Source organism: Cucumis sativus, chromosome 3, assembly GCF_000004075.3.
Source record: "Cucumis sativus cultivar 9930 chromosome 3, Cucumber_9930_V3, whole genome shotgun sequence".
NCBI classification, from domain to species: domain Eukaryota; kingdom Viridiplantae; phylum Streptophyta; class Magnoliopsida; order Cucurbitales; family Cucurbitaceae; genus Cucumis; species Cucumis sativus.
In genome coordinates, this window is record NC_026657.2 from 15549294 (window position 1) to 15570695 (window position 21402).

The 21402-nt window shown below is 33.2% G+C and overlaps 3 protein-coding genes and 1 non-coding gene across 6 annotated transcripts; 3 read left to right on the forward strand and 1 right to left on the reverse strand.

Annotated features, from left to right (window-relative positions):
- The first annotated feature begins 1665 nt into the window (after positions 1 to 1665).
- LOC101218556 (thylakoid lumenal 17.4 kDa protein, chloroplastic) lies at positions 1666 to 5005 on the forward strand. Its single transcript, XM_011653011.2, has 4 exons — positions 1666 to 1841; positions 2798 to 2922; positions 3634 to 3880; positions 4632 to 5005. Exons 1-4 carry the CDS (start codon positions 1724 to 1726, stop codon positions 4853 to 4855), a joined length of 714 nt encoding a protein of 237 aa, XP_011651313.1. The 5' UTR covers positions 1666 to 1723; the 3' UTR covers positions 4856 to 5005.
- Positions 5006 to 5591: 586 nt separating this feature from the next.
- Positions 5592 to 5662, forward strand: TRNAG-CCC. Its single transcript has one exon. It is a non-coding gene; the product is annotated as a tRNA-Gly (tRNA).
- A 1084-nt stretch (positions 5663 to 6746) lies between these two features.
- On the forward strand, positions 6747 to 10627 carry LOC101207354 (reticulocalbin-2). Its single transcript, XM_011653012.2, has 6 exons — positions 6747 to 7524; positions 8733 to 8835; positions 9378 to 9443; positions 9532 to 9687; positions 10099 to 10195; positions 10301 to 10627. The coding sequence occupies exons 1-6, from the start codon at positions 7044 to 7046 to the stop codon at positions 10424 to 10426; spliced, it is 1029 nt and encodes a 342-aa protein (XP_011651314.1). The 5' UTR covers positions 6747 to 7043; the 3' UTR covers positions 10427 to 10627.
- A 6406-nt stretch (positions 10628 to 17033) lies between these two features.
- Positions 17034 to 21047, reverse strand: LOC101218076 (protein phosphatase 2C 57). Of its 3 annotated transcripts, none has more exons than XR_004215647.1 (11): positions 20493 to 21044; positions 19797 to 19925; positions 19592 to 19694; positions 19008 to 19207; positions 18575 to 18654; positions 18397 to 18450; positions 18082 to 18198; positions 17894 to 17948; positions 17732 to 17764; positions 17592 to 17638; positions 17034 to 17383 (listed from the first exon to the last, which is right to left on the reverse strand). XR_004215647.1 is itself a non-coding variant. In XM_031883472.1 (11 exons), the coding sequence occupies exons 1-11, from the start codon at positions 20798 to 20800 to the stop codon at positions 17257 to 17259; spliced, it is 1257 nt and encodes a 418-aa protein (XP_031739332.1). In that variant the 5' UTR covers positions 20801 to 21047; the 3' UTR covers positions 17034 to 17256. The 3 variants fall into 3 exon arrangements, 2 of the variants coding, with proteins under 2 accessions (XP_031739332.1, XP_004146232.1); XM_031883472.1 differs by having other exon boundaries at positions 18393 to 18450; positions 20493 to 21047; XM_004146184.3 differs by having other exon boundaries at positions 19097 to 19207; positions 20493 to 21034.
- Between the last annotated feature and the right edge of the window lie 355 nt (positions 21048 to 21402).

The following is a 21402-nucleotide window of genomic DNA, read 5'->3' on the forward strand; positions in this document are numbered from 1 at the left end:
AAAACATAAAACACAATCCAGATTTTCTACCAAATAGACCACACCAAAATATTTTTCCTTATAATCTAACTGGGGATGGGAGGAATGTCTTTTCTTTAGCTCATGTCAAATTACCCTTGTTTGATTCAAGCCAGAACCATTACTAGTAGTAAATTAGATGTAACGCCCCAGACCCAAGATTTGGAATTCAGATCCCGACATTCTCCTGCGACCTGATCATTATGTTATGACGCAACTATTTATACTAAGCTGAGGTCATTACCATTTAAAAACTAATAAAGATTTTTTATTTAAATCAAAGAAAATACTAAATTTTAAAAGAAAACATTTCAAATATTTGTTCATAAAATATAAGTAATGTATGAAAAGAAAATAACAATAAAATATTGGATAAAATACTAGCTCGGTCCCTATTTAAAATAAAAATAAATATCTAAAAGTAAACATGAGTTATGAAATAAAAATTATTTACTGAAAACATAAATTGTCTCCTATGACGAACCAGATCACTTATTGTTATTCGCCAACTTTCCTCTACCTCTACCTTTGTCTAAAAAATTAAACATAAAAAAATTGAGTATAACCTTTAGGGAATTACTCATGTGTCGTAACTGTGGAAGATCTCATTCAGGTCGGTGTCTAACAGGAAGTGGAGTATGTTACAAGTGTAGGCAACTTGAGCATTTAGGTGATAATTGTCCTCAGAAATCATTTGGAACTGTTTCAAACCAGATTTCCACATCCATCAGGGGAGAGTTTTTGCCACTAATAGGCAGGAGGCCACGAGAGTTGGCATAATGGTGACAGATACCCTCTCAATCTTGGGACACGGGATCCTCTCATTCTTTTTTATCCTCAATGTTTGTTCAACATATGAGTTTAGAGATAGAACCCTTGAGTTACATGTTGTCTGTCTCCACTCTATCTCGAGAAATTATGTTGCTGAGAGAAAAGATAAAAGCATGTCAAATAGAAATAGCAGAATATGTTTTAAATGTATATATATAAAACTAAAAGCAAAGAAAAACGCAATATGTTTTTTTTCAGAAACAAAATTTTTAATTAGTTTATACAATGATTTGATTAAAAAGTTAAATAATGTTATAGAGAAAGAAAAATATTATAAAAATTCAAATGCTAGAAATGTAACCAAAAAAACGTTGTATATAAAAAAAATACTCATTTAAAATTTATTATATGTTTTTAATATTGTTCTTTTTTGAATTTACTATGTATTCATTTTAGCAAAAATATATATTAATTACAAGGTTCTCACGTGTCACGTATCTAGTGTAATGGAAGAGCTGCTGAAGTTCAAATATGATTTTGCCTAAGAATAAAATATATTTACCATTACAACTATCATTACTATTTGAAAATTTGATATATTTACAATTACAGTTACCAATGTTGACATCGATTGAGCTTCAGGCGAAGAGGTAACGACCACCATAACAATAAATTTTACAAAATCTGGGATCGATAACGATCAGATTACGTTCATCGTACAAACTGATTAGCATTGATACATCAATAAAATTTTATTAGAATTACATGATTAAGTAAATATGCATTATGAAACATTTTTGTTGGGGGATGCAAACAGATATTCCAAGGCATAATCTACGTGTACTGCCACGTGATCAAGATCAGATCTCCCAACATCTTCGAACGGATAAGTCAAGCCACAGTGAGGGAGGGGGAGGGAATTCAATTTTTCCCAATGGCCGCTTTATCAACTCCCCTCTCTCACAATGGTTTCTCTCGCAGCTTCTTCTCTACAAGACGTTCAAAAATTGTATACCCTTTTCCCCATTCGCTCCCCCGTATCACCTGCTCTGGTTAGTCTTTTCTCTATCTCTTCTATCTATAGTTTTATGCATTGATTTACTCCAATAATTGCTACATTCTGTACCCTTTTGTGGGTAAATTGCGTTGGCTTCCTGCCCTTTGATTGCCTATTACATCTTGTTAAGCTTAGGATCAAGATGCTGGTTCGCCAAATTGGTTATTTCTTTGAATGAGTTCAAATTTGTAACAAAAAAATTAATGTGTTTGCATACCCTGAAATGTGCTTAGTCTAATACAATTAGATGGTAATTAGATGGTGTTTGGTGCGCTGAGTTGAGTTCTAAAGCATGGAATCAATGTGTTGAAATTAGTAAATCTATTTTAGAGGGGCATTGTTGTTTAGTCCGGAGATAGTAATCATTAGAAAGAGGAAGAGAGACAAAGAAGAAGATGAACTGATGTTGTTGACATTGATGAAGTTGAGTTATTTAACACCAATTTATGAAGTTGATGGGCTAAACACTTTCGTAGGATTCTTCACCAAGTAGAGGGAAACAAATATTATGGAAATTGGACATTAAGTTGGAGTAAACAACTCAATTTCAAAAGTAAACACCATTGAAGTTTGTACATTTATTGAGTAAATTTTTCTACCCTATATTTTTATTTTTTACATTTATCGAGTAACTTTATTTTCTTTCTTAATCTACTTTTCACAATTATCAAGCAACTCCATCTTAGAACTCTGTTACCTTTGTCTAACAACACAAACTTACTAATTCCACTCAATTGGTCCAACACCCCTAACTCTACTCAATTGGCCAAACACCCCTAGCTTCATATCTTATATCTTACAACACAAAACTACTAACTCCATCATATTACCTCTAGACTTATTAATTCCACTCAATTGGCCAAACACCCTCTAACTGAACTTGCATCGAAGTATTATGAGTTATATTTTAATGGAGTTTTATCTGCCATGCCATTGTCGCTGCACTTACAGCTACCAGGGATGGGGCAGAACCAAGAGAAAATTTGTCACCCTGCAAGCATATTAGTACTGTAGCTTGTGGACTTCTTGCTGTTTGGGCTTTGACAAATACCTCTCCTGTCATTGCAGCTAATCAGGTTAATAGCATTTCTGTTCATTTATAGTTTATACTTTTAAGTTTTGTATTGAATAGTTTGTACCCTAGATAAATTTTCAACTATTTGGAATATATGGATATAATCAACTTTGCTGCAGTAATCCATCAACTCAAGTCCATGACAATATACTGTAGTATGTTGATTATATTTAATTTTTGCATTATTTTCTGTTGATTTGAAGTTTGTAGTGATTTATAACAGTTGACACGACTTTTAGAATAATGAAATGCTATTCAAATTTATCATGATATTTGGGTATGAACTGAAAATTCGCAAGCGCTATTCCGAACCTACAATGTTGCATTTAAATATAGGCTTAAGATGCAAGACCTAGTTATTTTTTTAGGGGGTTGAGTGTGCTGGTTTGGAAGCCCTACTTTTCCAGCTCCCTCCCACATCATTCTGAGCCCACATCCCTTTCTGGATGTTCTACGATACCATGATTATAAGGCTCTTTCTGATAGGATAACTTGTCAGTTACGTTTTCCTGATTCTAACTAAAATTCTGTTATGTACTTCACCAGTTGACATCCAGTTCATGTTACTCGATTTTCTTCTATTCATGTTATGTTTTTCCTTTTATAGTGATGATTGACTAATGTTATTCACTTTCTGTCGCAAGCGTCAAATTGTTCGACGTTTTACTTTGGGAAAGAAACCTGTTGATCTTATAATGTCTGGGACTTGCAGAGGCTGCCTCCACTGTCTACAGAACCCGACCGATGTGAGCGTGCTTTTGTTGGTAATACCATAGGTCAAGCAAATGGTGTCTATGATAAGCCAATTGATCTTCGTTTCTGTGACTACACAAATGAAAAAAACCAGTTGAAAGGGAAATCTCTTGCAGCTGCATTGATGTCAGATGCAAAGTTTGATGGTGCAGATCTCTCTGAAGTGGTAATGTCAAAAGCTTATGCTGTTGGAGCCAGCTTCAAGGGTAAAACTCTCTCTATCATACCCCACTCTAAGAAGGAAGTGGGTTGTTAACAAATCATTCATATTAGTGGTGATTTTATTAAGTTTTAAAATCACTTTCAAACATATTTTTGTTGCTCAAATTATGTTCAACATTTAATTATATACTTTTAGAAACGTACTATTAAATTTTATTTTGAATAATTTAAAAACATTTTAGAATGTTTTTTAAAATGACAATAACGATTTTAATCATTTTGAAAATCACTCCTAAACATGTCATTAGTTTGTAGACTCTGCTCTCAATAATGGTACATAGATAAAATCCACATGCTCAACATATGCTAATTTATAGAATAAATCCCAGGCTCCAAAACTATTTAGGAACGTGGATGATCTCATTTTAATTTTTAACTGGAATGAAACATCAAAAGATGTTTCATACCCTGCTCTCTTCTTGTGCTTCAAGTAAATTTGATGGGAAGCCAAAAATGCATTCAAGTAGACTATTAAGAAGTTTCATATCTGTTGACCTATTAAGCTGCATGTTAATCCCATGATTGATCCTAAGCTGGTCATGGGTTTGCTAAAATTATTGGCGGATTTGTCATTTGGTTTTTAGTTTTTGGAAATTGAATCTATGAACACTCATGGCACTCTAAAAAGGATACATATAAGTACATGTTTTCTGTTTTAAGGACGACTCCATAAGAATCTTGAAAAAAAAACTCACAGTATGGGTTAAAATATCATGACAACGTTGCATATTGCAGGTGTTGATTTCTCAAATGCAGTTCTAGACAGGGTAAATTTTGGGAAAGCCAATCTCCAAGGAGCTTTGTTCAAGAACACTGTGCTTTCAGGGTCAACATTTGATGACGCTCAATTGGAAGATGCAGTTTTTGAGGACACAATCATAGGCTACATTGATCTTCAGAAACTTTGTGTAAATCCAACTATTAGTCCTGAAGGAAGAGCTGAATTGGGATGTCGATGATTTCCACATATATAGTTTCAATACTTGCACTATTTGTATTGTACAATAAACAGCTTGATTGTTTTCAGTTTTGGTAAGTAATATATATACAAATCAAAAGAGATGACTCCCTCTCACTCCTATTGAAGCACTACGTGCTGTTTTCTATTTCTCATGGCGTTGTTTCACTGTTTCATGTAATTTGGGCTTGCAGGGGAAAAAAAGAAAGAGATTTGTCTTACTTTTTTAATCTAGGGTTTTAACATTCCGTCGGTGCTCTCTTTCCTCTCGAAGATCATTTTTCTCTCCCTTTCTCTCACGGTCTTGCTCTCTACAGTCCGGTCTCACTCTACAATGCAAACTGAATAAAGAGAAAGGAGATGAAGATAGTTGGAACTTCTCATCTGGTCTCGTCAAAGTTGGTAGCTGGAAAACAATTTTTTTTAAAGAACATTTTTAAATATAACAAAACAAATCAAAATATAACAAATTTTTGTATTCCACCAATGATACACATAGATAAATTTCTGTCGATGTATTATTAATACATTGATAATTGCTAATATATCGTTGATAAAATTTGACACTTCACCGTATTTTCAATAGCTTTACCATTTATAGTAATCTCTTTCTTTCATGAATTTTTTTCTTATACTTATTACACCAGGGGGATTGTTTAGATTCCAATCCCATGATTGGTTTTAGAGTTGGTTACGTAAAAGTGAATTGTAATAATTTATGTGTTAGAATCATAGAAGCGCATCTAGTGTAGTGGTATCATAGTACCCTCCCACGGTACTGACCGGGGTTCGATTCCCCGGATGCGCACTTTTTTTTTAACTTTTTAAAATATCAAATAAATCTTTTGATTCTTAGTTTAGTAATTTTGACAAAATATGTCAATAACGAAAATGAAATGAATAAAAAGAAAATTTAGAGAAAGTTTGTTTGATTTTGAACCATTATTGTTATTCAGCTGTCATTCCACATTTCCACATTTGTTCTTTCTTACCCAACATTCAACTACCATTTGTTCTTCTTCAAAAGGAATCCTATGCCAAAATAATTGGATCTGATCATGTGAAAAAAGAAAACATATTATTAGCTTTGCTTGGCATATGCATGCAGAACCACTTTTGTCACCATTATTCTCTATAGATAGCCTAGCTTTTGATTGATGTGCGTTTTGGCAACTTCCTCTATGATTTCTAATTTATACCTACGTGAAACAAACCAAAACTACAGGCAATAATGGAATGAATTTTGTTATATCCTTCTTTGCAATGTTTCTTGCTCAAATGAGTATTCCAAGTTCGAGCACCAAATGTGTCAAAATGCAATTTAATGCACATTTTGGTGTTTGCTTTTGCGATGCTCATTTCAGTAAGAAATGTTGCAACAAATGGAATGTTTTTTTTTAATTCTTTTTTTCAGTTTGAGGATCGATCGAACCTCTAACCTTAAGATCGATATTTTATACTCTATATTAGTTTAGCTATATTCATTTTAATATTTTTTCTCTTTTTTGTTACCAAACTTTGTAGTATCCCTTAATTACAAACTGTTTTATTTAAAATTCTTAAATTTTGGATGGTTTCAAACTTTCAATTTTCAAATTTTGAAGTTGATGATCGTTGTTTCCATTATTAAAAAAAGGAATATAGTATGGCGAGTTTTGATTAATGTTGTTTCACTATTGTAATTTGTAATGATTTGGATGAAAATTAATATTTTGGAGAGAGAAAAAAGCTAAATTTAGTTCCGGATAATTTACATCCATTTGACTTTTTTTTTTTAAAAAAAAAAATTAAAACTAAATTTATTTTCTCTTAATTTTCTATATTGAATTACAACGTTAAACTTTTAGCCAAATTTTAAAAACCATAACAATTTTCAAAAACTAATCTAAAATTAGAAGAAGAGAAAAACAAAAAGGAAATTATCCTAAATTGAAAATAATTTTTAAAAAGTTATTTTATTAACGTCTAAGAGTAAATATTTTTAATATACAAAACCTCTGAGCCTCAGAATCGATTCCACCGTTGCCTATTATTGCAAAGCTTAGTGAACGAACGGTACTCCGTTCATCTTCTTCCCCAGCCCTCACCTCCACCCATTTTCCACTTATTTTTTCTCAAATGTCGCCTTCTCTACGTATCCCTCCTTTTCCCCATCTAATCTCATCTCAATCTCTTCCGCCGCCAGAAAAATGGGGAAGGCGGTGGTATATGTTCTTACAGCCACCGTCTTCGCTCTCTTCTTCCTAATTTCTCCCTCCAATTTCCACAATCGGAGCCATCAACAGGCAACTCGTCGTCTAGGATTCAAATTCCCAAACCCTACTTTCGATCCTCTTGTTACGGAAATGGAGAGATTAGCAGCAGAGGAACGTGGTGAAAATGCGATTGGAGTGGACAATCAAAACCATAAGATCATCGATTCTTATAGAAATTACTACGATGAAGGGAGATTGAACATTTCGTTGAGGTTACTTGTGTTGTTTCCTTTGCTGGATAATTCGCCTAAAGATGGGGTTATCAGTTACGAGGAGTTGAGTGATTGGATTAATGGGCAAGCTATTGAAAGATTGAATTATAGAACGACGAAACAATTGGAGTTCTACGATAAGAATGGAGATGACGCCATTTCATTCCATGAATATCTGCCGCAGTTCACTGAGGAAGATATTGGTACGTGTTTCTTCATTTCTTTGATTATGATCGAAATTAGCTAAAATATTTTTCTGGTGATTTTAGGCTTAGTTTCTTCTCATTGTTGTGTTTCATAACGTTACTCTTTCTTGGTTTTTTTTGTTTCAATTTAGTTAGTTTTTTTTAAATGTTAAAATTTGAGAGGTTTGAATTTTGTTTCTATTTATACTTAGTTTTCGTAACCTTTTTAGTCTTGATTTTGTGTCTATTTATAATTTTAAATAAATAATTTCAAAGAATTATAGTTAATTAAACATCACCAATTTTCTATCTCTGTTTAGCAAAAAAGTGACGAAAAAGTAGTAGAGGTTTGTGAGGTGGGTTGAAATCTTTTTAGATTCAACTCAATTGTTCAGATCGTAAATTTGTCTGATTCAAATAATTTGAATTAAAAATTTAACCCAACACAATCTTGGAATACTTGGATTTGGTTATTTTCGGTTGGTTGAATCATTTAAAAATTTTATTCTAAAAAGAGTAAATTTCTCCGATTCAAATAATTTGAATTAAAAATTTAACCCAACACAAACTTGGAATACTTGGATTTGATTATTTTCTGTGGGTTGTTGGATCATTTAAAATTTTTGTTCTAAAAAAGTAAAGTGTGATTTGAAAACTCAATTCTAATTTATATAATACAACTGTTTTCGAAAGCACCAAAAAAACTACTTTTAAGATTTGTTGGAGGAGAATAAATTATCAAATAAACAATGAAATTGAATAAAACAAAAATAAATATTAAAAATATAATTGTATATAATTAAGAGGGAAAGGTTTTACATTACACTTGGCTGTAAAATTGTATAAAGAGGGTTTTGATGAACTGTTGTGTAACCAAAAGCGTACGTATTTTGCCTAATTAAAATATAAAAATGTAAGCAACTACTGTTGTGTAAAAATGTTTGACTGAATAATTGATATAGGAATAATGTGAGAGTGAGGAAAACACTACATTAGAATCCGTACAAAGGAACAACATTTAGATATGTAAAACCTTTGAAATATGTAGGAAAGTCATAGAGTATATATGGTAACTTTTCAAAAAAAAGAAAAAAGAAAAAAGAAAATTGGATATCACTTTTAGAAAAAGTAGAAGGTAATTTTTGTAAGTTAGGGTATTATTTTTCACATTGTGGGACTGAGACAGAAATAACATAGTGAATATATTATATTTTTGAATGAAACAGCAAGAAATGAAACGGGATATGGAGAAGCTGGATGGTGGAGAAAGCAATTCACAAATGCGGATGTTGACAACAATGGCTTACTATATTTTGATGAACTTAAAGAGTAATGTCCCATCTTTCTCTACCATAAACAATAAGGTCTACTTCACTATTTTTAACCTTAATTACTATACATAAGAATATGTATATGTATACAAACTTATTACAATATTATCATAAACATTGCCTAGTGTAATTTTAGAGAAAAATCAATACCTTGGACATGTGTGCTGATGGTCACCTAGAAAGGTGTGGCAATGTTCAAGTTTCAATTTATACTATTTCAAATGTAGTATTGTAATATTTTAAATGATTCACAATTTTTTTAAGGTTAAAATACCATTTTATGGTATACTTTAGTTTATTTAATTTTAGTCTCCAACTTTCAAGAGTACTTTTGCTATAAGGTTTTAAAAATGCATTCACTTATTGTATTTCCTTACATGAAAATTATTGTAATTATTTAATCAATTCGAGTAAAAACTAACTTTCAAGGACTACAATTAAAATTTTATTAGAAGCACAGACTTAAACTGAATCTAACCGAGACCAAAAAAAGTTTTTAATTCTTTTTTTAAAAGGGTATGAGATATTTGTATCTTGCAGTTTCCTTCACCCAGAAGATAGCAGCAATTACCGAATACAAAACTGGCTGTTGGCACAGAAAATGAAGTAACTTCTTCCGCTATACTTGAATCCATTAACCTTTATCATCTTAAAACCAAACCATCATCTTCCTGTTTAATTCATTCTTATGCAGGCGCATGGACCATGACAAAGATGGAAAGCTCAATTTTGATGAATTCCTTCACCATACATATGATATATACAAGAACTATATTGAATTTGAAACTCAAGGCGAAGATGTACCAAGCGCTGAAGAGAAGTTTGATGAGCTTGATCTCGACGAGGATGAGTATGGCAATGCATTTGTTTGGAGAGTTATTTTTAGGGAAATTTTATATATATCAAAATACAAAAATTTCATCAACTCATCGAAATGACTTTTTTTTCTATTTACTATACTATTTCAGTCTTTATAATTTTGATGTTGTTTCATTTTAGTTTCTATACTATCAATATGTTCGTTTTAGTTCACACGCTTTTAACTTTGGTTCTCATTTTGGTTCTTATATCATTTTTAAAGAACCAAAATTGTCTATCTTTTTTAAAGTTCAAGGACCAAACTGAATAAAAAACAAAAGTATAAGGACTAAAATAGTATTTAAACTTGTTTATATGTATTTGAAAATATTTGTAATGGTTTTGTCCGTTCTCTCTCACTTTTGTTGTTAATTTATTTGTAATATCAAACATTTTTGTGCAGAGTATTGTCAACGGAAGAATTAAGACCATTGTTCCAGTATCTTCATCCTGGAGAAGTGTCTTATGCTCAACATTACACAAGTCATTTGATTAATGAGGTACGTAATTAGTAGTTGAATTGAAGAGATTAAGATAAAGTAATCAAACTCAAAGATGATGAAGGTGAGTTAATAATGTGTGGTAATTAAAATTGAACAATGCAGGCTGACGACAATAAAGATGGGTACTTAACAATCGATGAAATGCTTAATCATGAGTATGTTTTCTACAGCACAGTATATGAAAATCAGAATGGAGATTACGAAGATGATTACCATGATGAACTTTGATTTTTCTTCTTTTTTCCCCATTTTTTGAAGCTTAGATTTTAGATTTCATTTGCATATAAAGTGTATTGGGTTACAATTTTACTAAACCCTCCCACCCCTTGTGGATTTTGATTCTTTTTCGACCAGGAATTTTTGTAGAGAAAAAATTTCTGTTCCCATTTTATTATTAAAATTTCATTTATTGTAATTCTTTTTTCTTTATTTATTTCCTTCTTTCATCCTTTATTTTGTTTTTAATTTTTTTCTTTAGTATGCAAATATAGCAAAATGGCTTAAAATAATTACAAATATAACGAAAATGGCTTAAAATAATTACAAATATAACGAAAGGAATAATGGGGATTAAGTGGCTTAAAAATGCATAGAGGATAATTTGTAAAAATATCAATGGGCCGTTTGGGGGAAGGAGAGGAATAAGGGGAAAAAAGAATAAGAAAAAGGGAATTAAGTGGAGGAAAAAATTATTATAATCCTTGTTTGGGATAGGATGAAGTGAAAGGATTACGATGGGTTATTATAATCTTTATTTAGGAGAAAGATTATTTGAGGGAAAGATTATGACAAAAAAATTTGTATTTTTTTATTTGTACGTTAACTCCAATATGAGAAAAAATACATAATTTTTTTTTAAAATAAAATTATTGTTATTTTATCGCGAACCCAATAAGAATGAAAAATGTGCTAATAGTTTTTGCATTTGTGTAAATTGTTCGTACCATAAATTCTTTACGACCAAAAATTGTATTCAAAATCATTTTTTAGTTAGGTTGTACCGTAATCCAAGCTTTCACAAAAAAAATTGTATTGATTTTTTTTTTTTGTTGATTTTGTATAAATATTTTCTTTACATGAATCATACACCTAATATACTTTCAAAAATAAAGTTTTTTTTTTTTCATTTGTACAATAGTTTTTTATTTCTTTTTTAACATTAAATCAAGTACACAAAATAAAGTGTATTAATTTTTTTTTTTTTTGTAAAATATGAGGTATAAATTCAATTCACACAAAAATTGTGTTATTTAATTTCTCATTTGTCTTCAATTTGTAGTTCAATTTAATCCGTAAATTAAATACATTAAAAAAATGCTCTTTTCCTTCGATGGGTAAGAAATGCTGATGAAATGTTATCTATGAACCAAATATAAAAAAAAAAATGTATTATTTATTATTATTATTTTTGCGTTTGTCTAAACTTATTTATTTTATTCGTACTTTTTTTAAAACGACGAATTTTTTTTATTAAAATAATGTTTATACTTAATTTCTATTGTAACCCCAACACACAATAAATATGTATTAATTTTTAAATTGATTTTATATAATAAAAAAATTGAACCGTACACACAATACACAATATAAACAAATTGTATTATGTTTTTATTTATGTAAGGGCAATTAGATTTGTTGGTAGTTAGTTTGTTATAAATAGGAAGTTGAGGAAGGAAGAAGGATATGAAGAATTTGGTGAAGAATTAGGGTTGCAATATTCCTTGAAAGAGAGAAATGACAGAGGGTTAGGGTTCTTTTACTTTTCTTTTTACTACTTTTATATTGTAATTCTATTGAAGGTATCAATAAAATAGAAACACTATATAGTGTTCTATCAAATAATGTTAGATACCTAGATTAGTATAGGGTAAGGGCAAAAGGGTAATTAGATTTGTTGGTAGTTAGTTGGTTATAAATAGGAAGTTGAGGAGGGAAGAAGAGTATGAAGAATTAGGGCTGCAACAATTTCCTTTTCATTGAAGTCTTTGTTTCGGATCCCTCAAGTGATTCTCACCTATCTTCCGTGATTATTTTCTGTTTTTTTGCTAATAAGCATCCACCAACATCTTCCATGATTATTTCCTTTTTTTTTTTGCTAATAAGCATCCACCAACATCTTCTTCCCTCAACAACTTCTGCTCCGATTCTCACCCCTTCTTGTATGCATTGCATTCATCCGGTGATTGATAATCATCTAATGTGCTTCCAACAGAACTACTTAGCTTGTTTTGATCAATTTCTTTTCCTTCAATTTCTATTTTGAACTGGTTTCGATCACTTGCACTTTGTTCTCAGCTCTTCCTGTCGGTGTCATTCCTCCGTCGACTGTCTTTATCATTGATATTTGTGGTTTCTTTTCGACTTCATCCTCTAATTTCTCTGTAATCTTCTTGCTCGACCGACTGATTGAATCTTCTATGTCGCTCGTTGTCCTAGATTTCTCACGAATCATGTTCTCAAAATATTTCATCAGTTCGATTTCTCTTTTCTTTTTGTTTCTTCGATTTCTCTTCTTTTTTTTTTTTTTTTTGTTTCTTCGATTTCTCTCTTTTTTGCTTATTTGATTTCTTGTCGTCTCTTCCTTCTCCAACGTTTCAACCCACTCTGACAAGCGCTTATCATTTTTCTCAATATGAATCCCCCTTCGATCAATTGCCTCTGTCAAGGTTTCTTCAATTTCTGACCTTTTTGTTTTTTCCTTCTCCATCGTTTCCATAAACAGCAACATCATTTGTTGAGTCCTCTCGTTTATTGCAATAATGCTTTCCATTGTTTCCCACATTGACGGCAGTTTCACTTCCATGGCTGACAACTTGATAATTCTTCCTCCAAGATCAACTAGCCCCGATACCAATTTGATATAACACTGATATATTGTTTCTATTTTATTGACACCTTCAACAGAATTACAATATAAAAGCAGTAAAAGAACTCTTAACCCTCTACCCTTCCTCTCTTTCAAGGAATGTTGCAGCCCTAATTCTTCACCAAATTCTTCATACTCTTCTTCCCTCCTCAACTACCTATTTATAACCAACTAACTACCAACAAATCTAATTACCCTTTTGCCCTTACCCTATACTAATCTAGGTATCTAACACCTTCCTCCCTTCCTCCCTTCCTTCCTTCTTAACTCTCTTTTTTCTCTTCATCCTTCTCTTTCATCTTTTCCCCTATTTCTTCCCCTTCTCCTCTTTTTTCTTTTCTTTGCCCAATCAATATCACCACAACAATTAGATTTATCATAAACATCATACTAGGGTTTGAACAATTGGAGTTTCACAAATAGGGTTTGAACAAAATTTGGGCATTTCAATATGCCAACTACCCAAATTCGATTTTTTTTTAAAAAAACCCATGAAACATAATTATAAAAGAGAATCGTTGAAATCGTCGAAATCGAACTCAGATCCACGTGAACGGAAGAAGGAGGATTGAAGATTGGGCGAACGATTTGGTGAAGACTTTTCTTCCTCTTTTTCCAAACCGACGTGAACAGAAGAATGAAGACGGAACGAATAGCGAACGACGTAGATGGAGCTGGAAATTGAACAGTGTAGATGGAGGTGGAAATCGAAATATCATACGAAATCAATTTTAACCTATTTGACACTTGAACCGACCCGACCCAGTTCAATTCGGTTCGGTTCGATAATGTTAGTGTTGAAGCCCAATCCAACCCAAATCTAACCAAATTGATTCGGTTCTTCGGTTCGGGTTTTTTCACCCCTAGTATATAGTAGAGGCCTCGAGGAACATTTACAACAGTTAGAACTGGTGTTGGAAATAGTTAGGAAAAATGAACTATATGCAAACTTGGGGAGGTGTAGCTTTGCCAAAGCACGAGTGAGATATTTGGGACGCATTATTTTCAAAAAGGGAGTGGAAGTTGGTCAAGAGAAAATAAGGGTCATTAACTCCAACCAATGTTTGTGAAGTTTAAGGGTTTTTTAGATTGACAAAGTATTGCAGGAGGTTTGTCCAGAGTTATGGGAGCATTGTTGGACCCTTAACTTAGTAACTGAAGGTTGGTGCATACAAATAGACTGAAGAAAAAAAATGCATCCTTTGAGAATTTGAAGATGTCAATGATGACATTGCTGGTTCTAGCCATGTCTGATTTCAACCTACCCTTGGAAATAAAGACTTACACTTCTAGGTATGGAGTGGGGGCAGTGTTAAAACAGGCTAAAAAACCAATAGCTTACTTCAGTAGAACTTTGTAATATAAGGGACAGGGCAAGATCAGTTTACGAGAGGGAGTTGATAGTTGTAATGTTTACAGTACAAAGATGGCAATCATATCTTTTAGGGAGGAAGTTTATAGTGAAGACAAATTAAAGATCCCTGAAATTTTTACTTGAGCAAAGAGTTATACAGTCACAATATCATAAATGGATAGCCAAATTATTGTGGTATTCATTTGAGGTGGTATATAAACCAGAGTTAGAAAACAAGGTAGCTAATGCATTATCTAAAGTTCCACCTACAATCCATTTAAATCATATCTCAACACCAGCACCGATAGATTTGTCTATTATTTAGAAGGAAGTGGAGAATTATCAAAAGTTGAAAGAAATTACAAGCAAGATTGAACAACAGTCAGAAATTCCAAATTTCATAGTACAACAAGGAATTCTGTAACTTAAAGGCAGGTAAGTGATTTCAAAAACCTCCTCTTTATTGCCTACAATTTTGTATACGTATCAATACTTGATCGATGTTTGGAGGACATTCTGTTTTTCTGAGAACGTACAAAAGAATCACGAGGAATTTATATTGGGATGGTATGAAAAGTGATATAAAAAAATATTGTGATGAATGTTTCATCTGTCAAAGAAACAAAACGTTGGCTCTGTCTTCAGCAGGTTTGTTAATGCCACTAGAAATTCTTGATGCAATTTGGAATGGCATCTCTATTGACTTCATAGATGGATTACCTAAAGCAGAAGGGAATGAAGTAATCTTTGTAGTCTTGGACCGATTGAGTAAGTATGCTCATTTCTGGGCTCTCAAACATCCTTATACATCAAAATCAGTAGCTGAGGTATTTGTGAAGAAAGTGGTAAGGCTATATGGGTATCCAAGATCAATTGTTTCGGATCGGGATAGAGTTTTTGTCAGTAATTTCTGAAATGAGATGTCAAATTGGTAGACACTAAACTACATAGAAGTTTAGCATACCCTCTGCAATCAGATGGTCAGACCAAAGTAGTTAACAAATGGGTGGAAGTCTAACTTAGATGTTTTTGTGAGGAGAGGTCGAAGGAGTGGATCAATTGGTTACATTGGACAGAGTACTAGTACAATACAACTTACCACAATTCAATTGGAGTGACTCCTTTCTAATCAGTTTATGGAAGACTACCTCCATCGCTAATTCATTATGAAGATATGGAGACCTCAAATTCTACTTTAGATCAGCAGCTAAAAGACATAAACATTGCTTTGAGTGCTTTGAAGGAGCACCTTAGAATGCGTAGGAGAAAATGAAAAAATATGCTGACTTGAAGAGGAGATCAGTAGAGTTTCAAATTGGAGATATGATTTTCTTAAAAATAAAGCCATATAGACAAATTTCCTTGAGAAAGATACGAAATGAGAAGCTCTCCCCTAAGTATTCGACCCATATAAAATTCTGGAGAAGATCGAATCATTGGCTTACAAACTGAAACTACTAAGCACGGCTGCAGTACACCCTGTTTTCCATGTTTCATAGCTGAAAAAGGCTTTAGGAGATCACGCTCAAGTGCACCAGGTTGTACCATATATAAATGAAAACCACGAATGGTTAACTCAACTAGAAGAAGTATATAGTTATCGAAAGAGTCCAGCCACAAAGCAACGAGAGATATTAATCAATTGGAAAAGGTTACCTCCATACGAAGCCACATGGGAAGATTGCAATGATTTTAAACAACAATTCCATGACTTCCATCATGAGGACAAGGTGGATTTGGAGGAGGAGAGTAGAGTTAGACCATCATTGCTTTTTAAATATGGTAGAAGAAATAAAAATAAGGTGGCACATGAAAATGAGGAAAGAAATAAGGAAGAAGGGGGCTACTCAGGTGGGACCAACAGTTAGTTAGGAGAAGATAAAAGCCGACAAAGAAAGGGAGAGAGGTATAAAGATTTTGGTGAAGGCAGAAGGCTGCATTACTCCTTGAGAGAGAGGAGAAGCAGAGAGTCGGGTTCTTGAGTTCTTTGATACATTGATTGTCTTTATCTGATAATTAGTTGTTCTTTACATTTCTATTATCAGCATTTTCATTGTTCATTGTTGGTTGTTATTGAGAGTTCGTAATTGAAATTTATTATGTATTGAATCTCGATAGCTTCATATTGTAATTTCATTGAGGTATCAATAAACATAGACACTATATAAGTGTTCTATCAGAATCAAATGTCTGTCTTTTGCACAAGATTTTCTTAACCAAAAAGGGACTTCATGGCCCTCATTTCAAGCAATATATGATAATCCATGTGAAGAAACTGGAAGAAAAGAGCTTCTGAACTTCCATTTATTTGAAAACCAACCTGGAAAGTAAGTATATGAAGTGAAATAGCAACTAATGTACAGGCAGTATACCAGCTGTGTTTAAGAGATTCAAACCAGATAGTTGTGTGCCTGCTTCATTTTCCTGTTACTATATAATGCCTATTTCATCTTTCAATTGTTATATTGAAAATGAAAATAATCACCAATGATCCACGTTTTGCCATTAAGACGGTGCTGGTCATAATCTAAGCCATTCCGACCTAGCTTTCCCATCAAGACAACACAAAGAAGTAAAGCCTTCAAGCTTTAGATCTTGTATGGGAAGTGGTTAGATTGTCTGAAGACATTTTTACTTCTGATAGAAAATTAAAAATCAAAGATCGACGGTTTACAATTCAAATCATAAGGGAAAGAAGAATTTTCCATTCTCATGAGGGTATGTAAAGTTTGACTAAACTAGCTAGGATGTGATACATTGTATGACTACTCAATTACACTTTACAGGTGAAAAGTATGGAAGAAGAACTTGATTATACAACAGTGGGAGACATCAACTTTAAAGAGAGAAACTAGAGGATGCCCACCAAATACCTAAAGAAACGAGTCCCATCGTAGCCAAAGCTTGAGCCAGTTCAAATATGACATTGTCTTGCTGAAGGGGCAAATTTTGCCAATCTGTCCGCCTGCATTGCCACTTAGTTTAGATCATTTTTGCAGATTTAAGCAAATCTCACCCTTAATATCAGTTAGCTTCTCAGAAGAATGTTTATTGATTACATGCATTTGGAAAGAAGCAAAGCCATTTTAACTTTGCTCTTCTAATGCCTACTAATATATCTCAACACTCTTTGTCCCCTCATATAAAATAAGCATATTATAACAGAAACTCACCCTAAATCAGCCATGATAATGCTGACATTGTCTTGTGACCCTTTGTCCTGCATAATACAAAAACAATATGTTCTTTAATATCTAAGCAAATCCTTCTAATTGAAAGCTATAAAAAAAATCAAATGGTATGAGTTAAGTACCAAGGCTGCTTGGGCGAGGGCTTCACAAGCTAGCTGAAAACCAAAGTACTGAGAAGTTAGAAGTTGAACCACAAGCAACGGATGAGGTAATTGATAGATGGTGCAATAAAAAAATAGTGAGTAAAAGAATAAAGGTAATTAACAATTTAACATGATGTACACCTGAACGTCGCCATGCTGTCTAAGTTCATTCCGAACAAACATAACCGCATCAGAGCTGAAATAATACCCAAAATGGCAGTTATTTTGTCTGCCTAGATTGAAGTTGATGACAATCTGATAAATTAACTTCTGAACATAATGGTTAGATCCTAGAAACAACTTAGGGACTAATATGAGTCCCAACGGACCTATTCATGTAATCCCATAGGCCATCCGATGCCATCAGTACAAACTCGGCATTTGATCCGAGTGTGACTTGGAAAATTTCTGGTGATGCAGTAACCAAATCTCCATTGAACTGTACACTGATGAGTTAAAAGTATTAAGGGTCAAATGCCTTGAAAAGTCAATTAGTATTTGGAATAAACAAGCAATCTAACTAAAAATATAGTAATCCAGTAATTAGCAATCCATGACTAATAAAACAAGCCAAACACTAAACAATAAGCATCGAAAAATTAAATAAAGATGATAGAAATGAGGAATCATAAAAGCATACCTACCGAGAAATAAATTTTTCTGACCATCTTCCTTCTTCAACTCCTTTCTGTAGCATCCTTTTACGTAGAATGAACCATCAGGAAAGGCATATGAGACTCAGTATAAGTATATCGTTATTGGCTCAACAGAAAGAAATATTTTAGAGCTGGAGAATATTAGAAGAGAGTAAAAGGACTAAACTCGCTTTTCTTTGTCTTGAATCGTATGTCACCAAATGCACGTGATACAGAGATGTCCCCACAGATTCTCCCATTAACAATCTAAAGACACCAGAAGCTGTATGAGCATCTAAATTGTAATGCTTCAAAGGAATAATCGGGGCTTGTGAAAAATAAAGTTGACAATCTTCATTTCAACATGTCATAATAACCGAGTAACTTAGGCATATGCTACATTTCCTATTTCAACAACAATGAGCTTAAACATCAAAAATCAGATAAAACTCTTCTTTTTTTTTTTTTTTTGACAAACATGTGTGATGGGGGAATTGAACTTTTGCTTCCTAAGACGATAGTAGTACTATGTCGATTGAGCTACGCTTATTTAATCAGATAAAACACTAAATTACAACAAAGAAAGCATAAACAGAAACTTGTCTAATAATATTAATTACTTTCTTTCTCTAACTCTTTTTCTCTTAAATGTTATTCGGGCAAAGTTGCTCTCATAAGACATGCGGCCAATTTCAAGAGAAACACACACCCATCCACCTGCTTCTCTAATTCTTCTAATCTCTTGCAGTGATGTGCTGTTATTTCCATAAGGCCGATGAGAACTAGTCAACACCTGTGCTCCTCCAGAACGAGATAACACCTGCCATCAACAAACCAATTATGAACTAAGAAGATCTTTGATGTCCCAGAGTGTGTTTCTTGTTCTATTTTCTAGGCATTTTTCTTCAAAAACATATTTACATCTCTTTAAAATGAAAATCAGGACTTTATTGAGAAAAAAGTGAAAAATTTTCATGGACATAGAAGAACTAGAAGCGCAAAAAGGGAGCCAACTACAAGAATGGGCTCTAGTAAAGTAAAATGAGACCTATAGAATAATTGCACAAAAACCGTAGGAAGACAAAGAGAAATAGAGAATTTAACTAGGAAGACAAACCGTAGGAAGACCAAATACCGTACGAAAAGATTTGAATTTTCACAAACAAATAACAAATGACAATGCTTAAAACGGGTTGTCACTTACAACACAAGAGTCACCAAGATGTGAAATGAACAGCACATCATTTCGAATGAATGCAACGGTTGCAGTGGCACCAGATTCATCTTCCTCCCCAGCTGCCTCAAGCCTTTAAAAAGTCGAATAAATTTGTGCCAAATAAAAGAACTAGAATTGTATTGAGAGATATAACCAAACCAATCCTAAAACTAAAACTGGGCTTTCCACTTACAATAGGAGTAGTCTCTTATCAGTATCATCAAAAGCCTTCTCTAAAGCCGCTTTTATCACTTCAAAATCCCCTCCATTCAATAGTTGGCCGCCCTGCAAGGCTGCCACGCAGTCTTTGTACAGCTCCTCCCTGTTAGCATATTATTTACACCAATACAATTGTCAAAGCCATTATTTCTATTAAAACCCCAAAATGAGAACACTGAAAACATCCATATTGTTGGAATGCCATGAATTAGTTATTGGGTGTTTCCATTGATTTTAGAAAGTGCTCTATATATAAACACTCGAACTCTAGAGGTGCCTTCATCTCATATTCTTTTTTAATAATAAAATTCCACCTATGAACATACCTAACTTACTGTTAGTAAACTAAGTAAATCAATGTGTCAATTTATCTACTTTTACGTTTTTCTGATCGTAGATTTCATAACCTATAATATAACATAAACCCATCTTAACACATTCTTTACGTAATCTACTTTTTTTTGTGTCATGATGATTAATGATTATGCTTTACTACTGCTAAATATCAAAATTAATGGTAGATTAAGGATATTGTTAGACCCTCAATTCCACTGTTGATACATTCACAAGTCAAATTGAACTAGCTTCTTCTACCTATACCGCAGTGGAAGCACCTAAAGGTAAAATCCCTTGAAGATTTCACCAGAAGTTGCCCTGTTATTATCCCCACCTTAGGAACTTGACAGAGGAATAGCCACCATGGCCATCGAACACTGCAGCAAACAAGAAGTCATTGAAACCATCAGACCGCACAACAGCATCGTCTTCCATTTCCTCCCGCAAGCCTTGAAAAGTAGTGGAACCCCATCTTATTCCCGCAGCATCTGTTAAAGAAGATGGAGCATCAATAGCTATGGCAGAGCAGCATCTGGAATTTTTTCTGAGAGTGAGCTTAGTTGCTTTGGTGGGTTTGGAGGCGGAGACATGGTGAAGCTTAGTTAGCCGGAATCTATGCAATCGAGGACTCAGCAAAGCCATTTTGCTGAATCGGGAAATCGAACACTTTTGGAGAAACTCAGAGATTGAGATATAGTAAAAGAAATTGAGTTAAAGAAGGGAAAGATAAGAGAAGGAAGGAAGGCCTCTAATTGGGTTAAGGGATCAGATTAAGATTCCATATTTGAAGGTAGTTTTTAATCTTCCAAGTGTCCACAGCAGAGACGAGAGGATTCACGTACACCATAGGCATATGCCATACCATCGCTAAGTGGGGTCCGACACCAAAACCTCTGTCTCATCTCCAAAGTTTTCATTATCTTTTTTCTCTTCCCTCGTTTTTCTACTCTTTGCTTCATTCATTGCCAGAGTTAGGTAAGACCTAAAGCTCGTGGGCGGGTCCGAGTCCAAGAAAAATTGGAAGGTGGTGTGAAAAAATATAGTGTCTCAAACAGAAAAAAGTCGGTTATAAGAGTTTTTGATTGAACAAATGAGTTAGTAAGAAGAAATATCCAAGTTGTGATTGGTTTGATGCTTTGCAACCTCGAGCTTCAAAAACTATCATGACATTACTAGAGTTACGTGTAACGAAACACATGGCTCTTAAAGAAAATACATTATAATCCACATATAAAGGAAAAAGT

Bases quoted from the DNA above. Each gene is read 5' to 3' on its own strand.
- LOC101218556 (XM_011653011.2), top strand. From the start codon at position 1,724: ATGGCCGCTTTATCAACTCCCCTCTCTCACAATGGTTTCTCTCGCAGC. The intron at 2,923-3,633 runs GTTAATAGCATT...TGGGACTTGCAG, and splicing joins CTGTCATTGCAGCTAATCAG to AGGCTGCCTCCACTGTCTAC. The intron at 3,881-4,631 runs GTAAAACTCTCT...TGCATATTGCAG, and splicing joins TGTTGGAGCCAGCTTCAAGG to GTGTTGATTTCTCAAATGCA.
- LOC101207354 (XM_011653012.2), top strand. From the start codon at position 7,044: ATGGGGAAGGCGGTGGTATATGTTCTTACAGCCACCGTCTTCGCTCTC. The intron at 7,525-8,732 runs GTACGTGTTTCT...TGAATGAAACAG, and splicing joins GTTCACTGAGGAAGATATTG to CAAGAAATGAAACGGGATAT. The intron at 9,444-9,531 runs GTAACTTCTTCC...ATTCTTATGCAG, and splicing joins CTGTTGGCACAGAAAATGAA to GCGCATGGACCATGACAAAG.
- LOC101218076 (XM_031883472.1), bottom strand. From the start codon at position 20,800: ATGGCTTTGCTGAGTCCTCGATTGCATAGATTCCGGCTAACTAAGCTT. The intron at 18,655-19,007 runs GTAATTAATATT...TGGTGTCTTTAG, and splicing joins AAAAGAGTTAGAGAAAGAAA to ATTGTTAATGGGAGAATCTG. The intron at 18,451-18,574 runs GTTTAGTCCTTT...TCTACGTAAAAG, and splicing joins TTCAAGACAAAGAAAAGCGA to GATGCTACAGAAAGGAGTTG.